General features: G+C 35.2%; 1 protein-coding gene across 1 annotated transcript; it reads right to left on the bottom strand.

Moving 5' to 3' along the window:
- Positions 1-7,052: 7,052 nt before the first annotated feature.
- Positions 7,053-12,786, bottom strand: LOC130974253 (cellulose synthase A catalytic subunit 4 [UDP-forming]-like). The gene is made up of 12 exons (XM_057899052.1): positions 12,673-12,786; positions 11,935-12,136; positions 11,681-11,799; positions 11,290-11,356; positions 11,043-11,190; positions 10,250-10,862; positions 10,044-10,181; positions 9,788-9,913; positions 9,493-9,705; positions 8,896-9,417; positions 8,107-8,457; positions 7,053-7,758 (listed from the first exon to the last, which is right to left on the bottom strand). The coding sequence occupies exons 1-12, from the start codon at positions 12,724-12,726 to the stop codon at positions 7,177-7,179; spliced, it is 3,135 nt and encodes a 1,044-aa protein (XP_057755035.1). The 5' UTR covers positions 12,727-12,786; the 3' UTR covers positions 7,053-7,176.
- Positions 12,787-13,305: the final 519 nt, after the last annotated feature.

The raw sequence follows: 13,305 nt of genomic DNA, 5'->3' as shown, positions 1-13,305 counted from the left end.
CTAAAACATGCTAAAATCTACATGAAATTACCCCCAAAAAGCGTATAAAATATCCGCTCATCAGAGAACAGGGATAAAATTTTCAAATTGAAAATTCATGATCACTCTTGTTCAAAAAATGCATAATTTTATTGCATTTGTTTTACTATGATCACTGCTGTTTGAACTGCATTTGGCTTTTGGTTCATCATGATTAGTTTATTTGGCATTTGGTTTATAATGATGTTTGATTTATTTTGATACCTGGCTGATTCATCATTGATAAACTTGTCGGATTGAAAATTTATTTTTGGCAGTTCCTTTAAATTGTATAAAGTATCAAAAACTACCTTATTTTGCTCTACAAATATTTTCCATCATGTTGTCTTGCTCTGATATATTAAATAGGAAAATATTTGAAAAATATTTGGATATTTTTGGTGTATGTAATCATTGAGCAGAAAATCAAACCTGTGATAGCAAATAAGTTTTGTATATCATTCTATTCTGCTCATAAATCAAGCATTCAACATTTCAAAATTAATATGTTGAATAACATTGTTACTTGTAGCTTGATTTAAAAGTTACAGATTTAGTGCTTCCCTTGGTAAAATAGCATACATAAAGGGGGAGCCATGTGATCATTTGAAAGGGGGAGAAATTCAATCTTCACAGGGAGTACTCGTACTCAAATCTTTCAATTTTTTCCATTTCAATTTTAATAATGTTTGTCATCAAGGGAGAGATTGATGAGTTTGGAAAACTCCAAATTAATATTTGTGATGAACAAACATTATTAACATATTTAAATTACAAAATTATTAATTTAATTTTCATTTAACATATGTTAATTAATAATTTTGTGATGCAGGATTTTTAATATGGGCCGAAAATAAAAAGAAAATTGCAAGCCCAAGTGTTTCATGAATATATTCAGCATTGATGCAAAAATATTTTGTTTGTTATGGCTGAATTATTGTTCTTATTATTCGGCCAGAATTCAAACTATCATAAGCCCAATTCATCTTGCATGCTTGGTCCGAAATCCTAAGGCAATGGGGCAGAACATTGTTTTATTAAAAGAAACCCATTCCTTTGATTATGTGTTGCATGCTCCAACGGATATCATTTTTTTTGGAATCCAAATTTTATTAATTGGAGTTATTGCAGTACATGGGAACTATGAGAGAGAAAGTGTGATTGACATGATGGTGATCATAATGCTACACGCCACTCTAAAAGAAGCAAAAGCAAGCTATTGTCAATTAATTAGTTTAACCACTTTGAAATTGCTTTTTCTTCAGATTCTCTTTTCTCTCTCATCTCTTTCTTCTTCTCTTTTCGGTCATTAACCAGGAAGCCATGGAAGCTACTTGGAGCTACCGAAAGGAAGGGAAAGCAAGCCTAAAGACCATCGAGTTGATGGCACGAAAAAAAAAAGGAAAAAGAAAAAGTATGTTGTGGCTGAGATAATCACCAAATGTGGTAAGATTTGGTGAGGTAATCTCGGATCCTTCATACTCAAAAAGAAGGATGAAGATTCGGCCAGCAAGGGAGATTCTTGAAGCATGGCTTGTCTTTGATTCTGCTGAACCACCACAGGAAGTAGCTAGAGTGGCGAAGTGATGGTTGAGGCAGAGATTGAAGCAGATGAAGTCATCATCATCATGAAGCATCAAGGGCCAGAAATCCATCTTGGAGAGCAAGCCAAGGATGGAGAGCTCAGATTGATGAAGAGTGATGATCAAGAAAGGACTAGAGGTAATTGCATGTTGGGTTTTGCATGGTTATCTCTTCTCTCTCTATGTGGCCGAACCGGTTCTGTTTCTTGAAGGAGGAAGAAGTTGGTTTGGGTGTTGGCTTCAAGTGTGGAGGCTTCCCTCTTCTTTAAAAAGAGAGAACAGCCACTGTTTGGAGCAAGGAGTAAGATTTGAGAGTGCAAGGCACAGAGTTCTCAGAGCTACCTGAGCTAACAGATTTCTCTTCTCCTTCAATGTTTTCTGTTTAATATTTTTCTGTTTAATTTTGTCATGTCTTGAGTCTCATGGAAAAAGGCAAACAGTGAGGTTTGTAAGAAAAAGCCATAGAGCGGAAAAAGGCAGAAAGTGCAAAATTAAAAAAAAAAAGCCACAGATGTCTTAGAGTTCCTTTGTACATCTGTGTTGTGTTTCATGATTCTATGGGAATCCCCTTGTAAGTTGGGTTAGCACTTTACAATTTGTAATCTGTATGATTATAGTGAAATTCCATCATTGTTGTGATGGAGACTGGATGTAAGCTGCACTGCACTTAGCAGCTGAACCAGGATATATCTGGGTGTAATCTTCTCTCTCTTCCTACTTCCATTCTGTTTTTACTGTTCAGATGAAAAATCAAAAATGTCTCGTGTCAAGTGACGAGACAAAATGAAAATGTCTCGTGGTTAGGGACGAGCTAAAAACAGAAAAGTTTCCTCTAAGTCCAGCAAGTGTTAGCAAGCAAAAAAGGGGGCTAAGATTCAACCCCCCTTCTCTTAGCCACTGAAACCATCATAAAGCTTTATTAAGCTTGCACACATGATCAACAAAACCTTGTTCAAACCCATACGGTTGTGTCATGTAAATGATTTGATGCAATTTTCCATTGAGGAATGCATTGTTAAAGTTAAACTAAGTGTCCAATTCCTAGATAATGCAACACTTAAGACCAATCTGATTTTAGTTGTCCTAATCACAGGGTTAAAGACTTGTTCAAAGTCAAAACCCTCTTGATGAAAACTTTGGGCCACTAACCTAAATTTATACTTCTAGACAATGCCATCAGGGTGCCTTTTAACTACATATATCCATTTATACCCAATAACCTTGGCATTTTGCGGTTTAGGAACAATAAACCATGTATTGGTTCGAATGAGGATTTGATATTCTTCTTGCATTGCTGTGTACCAATGAGGTATGATAAGTGCTACTTTAGGTATTTTTGGTAGCTATTCCTTATAGTCTAAGTCAGTGACAGTGGAAGTCAAGACTTTTGGTTTTGCAGAATTAATTTTGGACCTAGTTATCATTGGGTGTAGATTTTCTGATTTTGAGGATTGATTGGTGTTAGTGGGAAAGATTGGTCAATAGAGGGTAAATGAGTGTTTGTGTCAATAGTGGATTAAGTGTGTGTTAGAGGAAGAGAATGAGAAATATCTGGTATAGTGGCTCTAAGAGTATGCTGATTATTTTTAGTTCCTTGCACAGCATTAGGCACATGAGTCCCTGTAGCAGAAGTAACAAAAGAATTACTAGAATGAATAGTATGGTTATGTAAACTATGATGATCAAACAAGGTGCATAATCATGTATCACAGTATCAGACAAGGTACATTTAGGAATCTATTTTGATGCAAATATGGTTTGAACTTATTTTCATCAAATTATACATGTCTTGAAATATAGATCTTACCAGTAGGTGATAGGCATTTATATCCTTTAAAATCTGAAGAGTACCAATAAAAATACATTTATGAGACCTGACTTCTAGTTTATTTTTATTGTATGGTCTAATCCAAGGATAGCATGCATAACCAAAGACTCTTAGCATATGATAATTTGGTTTATTTGAAAAAAGTTCATAAAGGGATTTATTTGACTGATTCAATGATGGAAGCCTATTAACGAGGAAGGTAGCAGAGATCACAACTTCATCCCAATATGTAAGAGGTATGGAAACTGTAGAAAGCATAGCTAAGCTTGATTCTATTATATGTCTATGTTTTCTCTCAGCCAAGCCACTTTGCTCAGGAGTATATGGGCATGAGAATCTGTGATGTATATCTTCTTGATGCAAAAATTCTATGAAACATTTTGAGGTATATTCATTCCCATCATCTGTTTGAAATTCTTTAATTTTACAGTTTGTTAGATATTTAATATAAGCTTTATACTAAATAAAAGCATGAAACACCTGGGATTTATTCACTAATAAGAATGTACAGGTATACTTACTATAAGCATCTATAAATGTAACACAACACCTGTAGCCCAAGTGCGAAATTAATGGTGCAGGGCCCCACACATCAAAGAAAATGAGTTGTACATGGTAAGTAAACTCAGTAATTAAACCAACAAATGGTAGTTTATGCATCTTTGCTTTTGCACAGTTTTCACAAATTTGAGCTGTAAAGTCCACATCTGTTTTATTAATATCAGTAAAGCAAATATTACATTATTTCAGTACTAATTGTACAGTTTTAAAGGGTAACTGCCCTAGTCGCTTATGCCACAAATCTAATAAAGAACAATGCAATAAATACACAGAAGGAGACGTTTGATCAGATGATGGTTGAGGAACACAGATATTCACAAATTTGTATAGTCTTCCATTTCTAAATCCCTGCAATAAAATTTTGTGAGTAAATTCACATTTTACAACACAATAAGTGGCATGAAATTGAAAATAGACCGTATTATCTTCTGCAAATTTGCTAACACTAATTAAATTCTTTGTTATTTCAGGTGTGTGTATTAGTTTTTGTAGTAAAAACCATCTTTTAGAGTCAATAGAGTATAGAACAGAATTACCAACATGTGTAATAGGGATACCTGTTCCATTTCCAATTTGAACCTAATCAGAACCCGTGTATTCTGATCCTGAGAGCAAATTTGAAGGATTAGGTATTATGTGATGTGAGGCACCTGAATCTGGATATCATGAGGGGTCTGTAATAGAAGAAGGTACATCTACATATGCAGATGGATTGTGGAAGGAAGATGTTGGCAGTGGTGGAATGGTTGATGTAGGGGTACCTTGTGAACCTAAAGCAGATGATGAATTTGTACTAAAGGTATCAAATCTTGATTGGTGAGGCTGTGAAGATGGGGGTATTTCTTGGTTGAATATGTAAAAACAGTGCCAAGCAATGTGACCAATTTTTCAACACACTTGGCATTGTGGTCTTGGAGATTGGTAGAAAGATCTGCCATTTCTTTGAAATCTATCACCATTTCTTCCTTCTCTACGCCCTCCATTGCCTCTATTAAAATTTGGAATTGTTGGATATGAAGACTAAGCAAGATTATCCTGAACCATTGCAGGTTTTGGTTTTCTGAACTTCTCCAGTAGATTCTCATGAGTTAACAGAAGAGTTTCAACCTCATATAGTGTGAATGAATCTGGTTTCGTGTTGATTGTTAGCAGAAGCATTTGATAGTCTTCATAAGTCCTTGTAGGATGGCTTGTATCTGTTTTTCCATTTTGAGAGGTTTTCCAAGGACTGCTAGTGAGTCTGCAATGGTCTTGATCTTGGAAATGTAATCTGCTGTTGGAAGACCTTGTTTCTTGATTCCTTTAAGCTGAGTCTTCAATTGTTTAATTTTGAATTTGGTTGATTCTTGAAAATAAACTTGTATCTTTTTCCAGATTTGATAGCTATAGATGCATCCCACCATTTTTTGCTTAAAGACAGAATCCATCGATGCTAGCAACCATTATATGAGATTCTGATCATCCTGAATCCATTGTGTGTATTGATCAGATTCAATACATGCTCTTTGATTTTTCTTGATTTTCGAACTGTTGTGGAATCTTCTCTTTTTGCGGATGATCTTGTAAGCATTGACCTCTTATGGATGCAAGAGCTTGTTGCTCCCATGTTTATGATTGTTCTCTCCGAGTTTGTCTTGAATCGGATTGAATGGTCTATGAGAAAGAAATTGTGTTGTTGTCAAATTGTCGATGCTGCTGTTATTCGAATTTGGTACCATGTTAACATGTTTGCTGAGGATGGAAACTCATTGATTGAAGATGCCATCAATCATGAACCTAGGGATCTTGATACCATAAAAGAAAATAGAAATACTGATTAATTGAAGAATAAGAAGATAACTTTTTTGAAAACAGAAAATGTAAACTGAATTGATGCGGTAATTGAACAAGATTGTGTTTCTCTTTGAAGCTTATTTAAACTGAAAGTAAAACCCTAAAGTGCGAGTGCTTCTACCAACTAGTGGAGCTCTTTTATATACCCAACTATCTAACTGGACTTGTTTTGACCTCTTCAACCTTTTGATGACTCACTTGTGCCTTAATATTTTTTCTTATATTTATGTGAATATTAGGACAAATCACTTAAATAAGTTAAGGAGGGTAAAAAATTACACAAAATCAGCTAAATTAAAGACTGGTTTATGAATTAACTAAGAGACATTTCTATATAATTTGAATCAACCTAATTCAAACTCTAATTACATGTAATTCGAATTAGGGTGATTCGAATTACACACAGTAATTCGAATCAGTATAATTCGAATTACACCCAAGCACGCGTTCGTAAGTAATTCGAATAACTTAGGAACGCGTGCTTGGGTCTGTGTGTAATTCGAATCAGGTTGATTCGAATTAGTGGGTGTGTACGTGTGTAGTTCGAATAAATATGATTCGAATTACATGTAAATAGAGTTCGAATTAAGTTGATTCGAACTATATAGAAACATGGACTGATTAATTCATGAACCAGTTTTTTATTTAGCTGATTTGTGTAATTTTTGGCTCCCCTTAACTTATTTAAGTGATTTGTCCTGAATATTATATAACTTTTAAATAATTCTTTATTTTTTTCTTATACAATATTTTGAATCTAGTATTTATTTATTTTTGTTTATTAAATTTATCTAAATAGTTAGAGAATTATTTGTTAATATTTTTTAATAATATATTATTATTTTCTACTAGTCAAACCAATATTATTATTGTTGTTGTTATTATTCATTTGACAATATTCATTGAATACATATAAAATCAACACTTAACAAAATGCCAAACCATCATAGATAGCTATTGACTATAGTTATCCTACCTCCTGATCAATATCAACCATACCAGACAAATAAAAAAAAAAATAGCGATCAATTAACTATTGTAGAGAGATACGTAGTTGGTATTAATGAAAAATAAAATCAAGTCCCATTAGATAGAAATTATTAAGTACCCGAAAAAATCTTCAGTTTTTTCCATATCAGTGACAATCTCTGAAACAACAGATTCAATTGTACATATTCCAACCATGCATAACCCTATACAGTAGTATATACACAGATAACACTTTCCCAGAATTTCAAACAAAAAAAATATCAGTAACAAAATAGAAACATTATTATTACAAAAAGTTCCATGCATTACTCATGAAATGGTTTTTGGAAGCACTAGTAAAAGAAAACACATGCAGCCTTATTATTAGCATTCTACACCACATTGTTTGAGTATTGGACCTGTTTGCTTTGGCAAGAAAGGATCAATCCTAACCCAAATCAATGAGAAAATAGAAGCCAAAAGAATTGACCAAAGAACCACAATAGTAGGAGTTCTGTTTTGTTTCCCCATGAGACCTTTAAGGAAAGGATATAAGTGAACAATGACCCAAAATGCAAAGAATAGCTTCCCAAACAAGGGACCCCATGATCCATATCCATTGTTGATTGCATCAGACACACCAGCTACAACTCCAACAATGTTCAAGATTATGAGAGTGGTTGGTGGGATGAGAAGTGTTGTCCATTTGAACATATACAGCTCTCCGAATTCTGTATCGTCTGCTGCTTTTGCTGTGACAGTGAAGTTGGTGTCTACTCCGGCAAGGACTTTCAGAAGTCCTTGGAATACGGCGAAAAGGTGGGCCGATACGCCTCCGATCACCCAGAATTGCTCGTTTCGCCACCAGTCTTCTATGGTAACGCCACTCCACCGGAGCTCGAGGACACCGGTTAAGATGATGGAGATAAATAGGGCCATGAACCATACACTAGCAAGGTTGGTCAGCTGCATTAAGTAAAAAACATTTAGGAGACACAAATCTCATAGCAGCATTAGCAAACTTCTGTTTTGATTCCAGTGTTTTCTATTTTCACCATTGATGCATCAACAGTATAAAACATCTTACATAGTCATCCAATCACATTTATTCTTTTTCATGACCATTCACGTAATCAATGTAAAAGATAGCAATTGGATGCAACTGCTTTACACTGACAGTGCACTAAAATTAAATTCTTTCGTGATTGTGTTAACAGTAAAAAGTGAAAACAATAGAATCATGTTTCTTGTTTGTTTTTCAAAAGCAAATGATGACTCGTTGAAATGTTGAGCACTTAATTAGTACTAACTTACAGTGGGGATGATGAATTTCCCGGTCAAGAGACAAACAGCTGGTATTGTGCAATATGCAAGCAAAGGAATGGAAGTGAATGGATAAACAATGGTGTTAGTGTAAGCCAACCTCTCTAGGTACTTCAACTTTCCTCCATAGCCATACCATAATGGACAATGGCGACTTAGGCAAATCTCAACCGAACCAAGAGCCCACCTCAGAACTTGGTGCAACCTATCTGATAGATTTATTGGTGCAGATCCCTTGAAAGCTGCCCTCTTTGGCATGCAATACACTGATTTCCATCCTCTACAATGCATCTTGAATCCAGTCAAAATATCTTCTGTCACTGACCCATAAATCCATCCAATCTGTAGTACAAAACAAATTCGTCAAGGCGTGGCTTGAAAGATTTAGCAATCATAAAACTTTGGTTCAGTTTGGAAACCTTCTTAAAACAGAAATACAAAGATATTGGAAGAATAAATTTGTTGGAAAACAAAGATCCAAAAAAAAAGTATCTATGTACTCTTTCTTTTAGAATTTTGTTTTGATGCACTGTAAAGCAGTTTTAGACGTATATCCAATTACATGATACCATATTAGCAACAATAACTACTTTTTATATCAACCTCATAAATGATCATCAAAAAGAACATTTGTGATTGGACAATTGTGGAAAACATTTTATAGCATCAAAATTAAACTCTCTGTTTTATACAGAAAAGTTCAAATGATATCTTTCATGTTTTTGAGAAATTCATTAAGCAGAATCCAGAAAGAGAAATAAATGTAACTGATGGCATTACCTCTTTGCCCCAATCAGTCTTCTCTTCATAGCCACAGCTTATAACATGAATGGCCTCCTTAACCAATGCTTGAGAATTGGTGCCTTCAGGTAGTCCTCCATTCTCCATCAAAGTGGAAGCAATGAAAACCGGCGATTGCCCGAATCGCTTCTCAAAGTTTTTCTGTGACATGAGAGATGACTTCTCTAGCTCCTCATAGCCTTCAAGACCTTCTTCAATCTCTTCAAGATCAAACATGGAGCCAGAACCCTTTCTAACATAATTTTTTCCCATCATTTTCTTCTTCTTCTTGGTGTATAATGCACCTAAGAGACCACTTCCTGCTCCTGATTTCTTTTTTGACTTGGATTTCCTGGAACCGCCGCAACAAAAGCAACACCATGATGGCCAACAGTCACAAGTCATCTTGGGCCTCTTCTCGGATACCGGTGGATCATAGCCGTACAATGCTTGCCTGTTGAACACAGTTCCAGTACCAACATAAACCGGACCTTGAATCCCATCTAGTCCTTTCATATTGATCTATGATGAAAAGCAACATTAAAGGTCAGTTGTTGAAACATAGTATGCATGATTGTTAGAAAGAATGAGACTTACATCAAAGAACACAGTGTTTCGATTTGCATATCTATCATGGCGATCAATACCGTCGAATCTTTGTGGAAATTGGACATAACAGAGCTTCTTCCCAAGCTGGGGATCCATCAAGAAGCACATAGCCTCTCTTAAAGCCTTGCTATTATTGATGTAGTGATCACAATCCAGATTCAGCATGAAAGGTGCATTTGTAAGAACAGCAGAAACTCGAACCTTGAGAGGATACCCAACAATGGCAGGGTTATAACCATGTTTTCATGCAAGAATTGAAAGTATTAATAAACAATGCATATACCAAAGCATTCATGGCACCAGCTTTCTTGTGGTGTGGATAGCCAGGCCGTTTCTCACGCGAAATATACACGAGTCGCGGCAGTTCCTTGCCTTCCACGTCTAGTGCACCAGCACTACCCAAATATACCTGCAAAAACCAAGAGGGTCTAACTCAATGGATATGTCACATTCCTCAAAATGGAAGATGTTTCTTTTCATCTTTTGCTTGCTCCTTAATCATAAGATGATGAAAACTACAGAAAAGAAGAAATATATACCTGAATCATTCCCGGATGATCGCGAGTGTTGTTTCCCGGCCATGGAGTTCCATCTTGCATCACCCATCCATCTTCTGGTTTCTTCTGAGCCTTTGCCACCAAGGCATTGATTTTCACTTTGAATTCTTCATATTCTCTCTGCAAAAATCAAATACAAAATCTTGTGTCCTTTCTTCATATCCAAGGTAATGAAACTCAAGAGTTACCTTCATGGCTCTTCGCTCCTTAACGAATGTAGGCTGAACCTTGTCCTTCAAGTAATCAATCTTCTCAGAGAAATAGAACTCAGGAGCCCTTGGCTCGATCTTATACTTTTTGCAGAATGGAACCCATCTTCTTGCAAACTCGGCAGTTTCGGCCAACGAATCAAAGAGGAGCATGGAAGCACCATCGTCCGAGACATAGCAGCACACCTTCTCAACAGGATAGTCAACAGAGAGGATTGAAAGAACAGTGTTTGCTGTTATGATTGGTGGCTCCTTCAGAGGATCCACAGTACTCACAAACACATCAACAGGGCACAGTTGGTTTGGCTCCCCTTCACGCTCGAACCTTATGGACAATCGGTCCAAGTAAGTCTCGCGTGTGATGGGGAACCACTTTGGGAACTGATCAAGGATCCATGACATTGCAAACCATATCTCACATATCACAGAGATAAGCCACAAGGGATATGCATCATAGGCCGGAGTTAAGATCCGAAATCTGAAAAAGAATGCTAGGATCACCAGCCTCATCACAATCACTATGCGATATGGGTTGATTAGGCTTGAAGCTATTGGAACCTTGCGCCATAGTGGTTGCCTCGCTTCCGCCAAACTGCAACATTTGTATCAAAATTTGTTACATTGCAAAGACTTAACCATATGCTAGATTCTATTAATACTTTGCTTCTGTTTTGATACAAGATAGAAATGAACAAATAATTGTAGAATTCAAATCTTACAGGGACTTGTTTTGTCCAATTCAAAGGAAGAAGCAGCTTAAGAAATCACTTACAGGTAATCATCATCTTCAACTTGTTCTTTTTCTTCCTCTTTGTTTAGCAAACCTTTCTTCTCTTGCCTTACTTTCCATTTCTCTACTCTTTCTTGCCATTCTTCATTGCTATAAAATTCTTTGTCTCCTTCAAAATCCTTGCTAGCAACTATAAAACAGTAAACCAAATCAGAAAAGATATATAAAACAAAAGAGAACATCCTACTAAGAAAAATCATCAATCATGGACAATTTTGTAATTGTATACCGCTTCCTGCTGAAGAGAAAGCTTGGCCATTTGGATTCAATTTCTGTTGATTGCAGTCTCCATTTTCCTGCAACATTCACAACAGTTCCATATTCACTTCAATTACTTATTACTCAATAAATCATAGGGGTGTAATCAGGTTAGTTTTGATAGTATCATAGTAAACAAATCTTTTCTCAACAAATCTAAACCAAACTAATTTGATCAAATATTGGATTGGTTCGGTTCGGTTCAAGTTGAGTCATTGGTTTGGACTAAAAAACTCATCAATTTCAAAAACCAACTAATCAAAAACCAAAATTCAGAAACTAATTAGTGGGAACAATAAATAAATAAAGTTTCAAATTATAAGCCAATTTGTCAGTGATGAATGATGATGATGTTGTCTTACTCCATGATTAGAAGCAAGTTTTGCATCAGCATCATCAGAATGGTTCTTAATCTGAAACTCATCATCAAAATCCTCTGCATCAAAATTCTCCTCCTCATCTCCAATAACTCTAGGACAACCTGCAGAGAATTAACGAAAAAGAAAAAAAAAAACCCATTTAGCCTAATATTTTTTCATCAACAAAAACCAAGTCCTTTTATTTGTTTTTATATCTATGATGATGATATTGATACCACAAATTAAAGGCTAATAACCTTTTTGGCGCTTATAGCGAGTGTTGCATTGAGGGCAGCACTGGTTCCCTTCACTCCTCTCATATTCATAGCAGGGCTGGCATACAGGGAATGCACAAACTTGGCATGCCCTGAACACCTCTCCGTCTTCCTTCTGTCCGATCTCATCACCGCAAATTCGACATGCTTTTGACGGTACGGCCTCGTTGCTTGGAGACTTGTGCTACAAGACATCACACGTAAAAAGACATGCATAAGAATTCAGAAACCAACCAAGATCATATTAACATTACTACAGAGCCAGAATGATGCAGCATATTTTTTTTATGGCAAAAACTCATGTGCAATCAACTTCATATGAGGTTGATACTCAATAATCAGTTAGATAAAATATGAAAAAAAAGAAAATTTAATTTTCATTGACGGTTAGAATTGTATTTTAATAATAAAAGAATTTAATTTTGATGTCTTCACAATGTAAACGTTTTCTTGAATGACTATTCATGTGGTAGTTATGTTTGCTAATATGGCTTTATGTAATTAAATGTACATGTAAAATGGTTTTATTATTAAAATCAAATTTATAATAAAAAATAAATAATTTTTAAATTCACTACCTAAAAAATCATCTAAAAACACAAGAATATAATTGGATAACTGTATAAAACTCTTTATATTAAAATTAAAATAAAAAAAAGAAATGAAGAGTAAGAATTAAAGCATGTGATTGGGATCAATGCAAGATGAAAAGATATATACCTCATCAGAGTGAGGTGAGTGATGAGAATTGGAGCCAGTAATGAAGCCAGCCATGGCAATTAAGGGCCAAAAAACTTGAGAGGAGGATTGGGAAGAGAGAACGGTGAAAAATGAGTATATAAGAAATGGTGGGTTTGAGGGAGCGAAACATCATAGTCACTCACTAGTTGTGGATGCATGAGCATGAGTTTGTACCAAACGATGAGTTGGGGAGTCGTTGGTTTAAAGCTTTTAAATTAAGAGACGTAAGAGATGGATATTATTATAGGTGTCAAAGCCTTTTCCCATTTTGCTAATTTTTTCTCTGCTTGCTTGGAATCAAAGCATTCTTAAGCAGATCATCATCAATGAAAATTTCTCACTATCTTTTTTAAAATTTCTCACTACTTATATCCATTTTTTCCCACTTCTATGTCATTGTGAATAAGAAGTTACCATTTTTTTGTTAAAAATAGTCCAACACAATTCAAATTTCATCAGATAGTTGGGTTGAGTCGGTATCATATATGGTCATGTTTGTGAAACATAAATCATAAGTGATTGAAAAAATTTTCATGTATATTTTCTTTTGTTATTAGATAAAAATTATAAATATTTTGTTCATTAAAAAAATTGTCTGTTAGTTATTAGGAA

The sequence above is a fragment of the Arachis stenosperma genome, chromosome 4 (assembly GCF_014773155.1).
Source record: "Arachis stenosperma cultivar V10309 chromosome 4, arast.V10309.gnm1.PFL2, whole genome shotgun sequence".
Taxonomy (NCBI): domain Eukaryota; kingdom Viridiplantae; phylum Streptophyta; class Magnoliopsida; order Fabales; family Fabaceae; genus Arachis; species Arachis stenosperma.
This window is presented reverse-complemented; position numbering and strand designations above follow the sequence as displayed.

Coding starts and splice junctions, on each gene's coding strand:
- LOC130974253 (XM_057899052.1), bottom strand. CDS start 12,726: ATGGCTGGCTTCATTACTGGCTCCAATTCTCATCACTCACCTCACTCT. Junction 11,357..11,680: donor AACTTGCTTCTAATCATGGA/GTAAGACAACAT, acceptor TGAATGTTGCAG/GAAAATGGAGACTGCAATCA. Junction 9,418..9,492: donor GAAACACTGTGTTCTTTGAT/GTAAGTCTCATT, acceptor TTTTCATCATAG/ATCAATATGAAAGGACTAGA.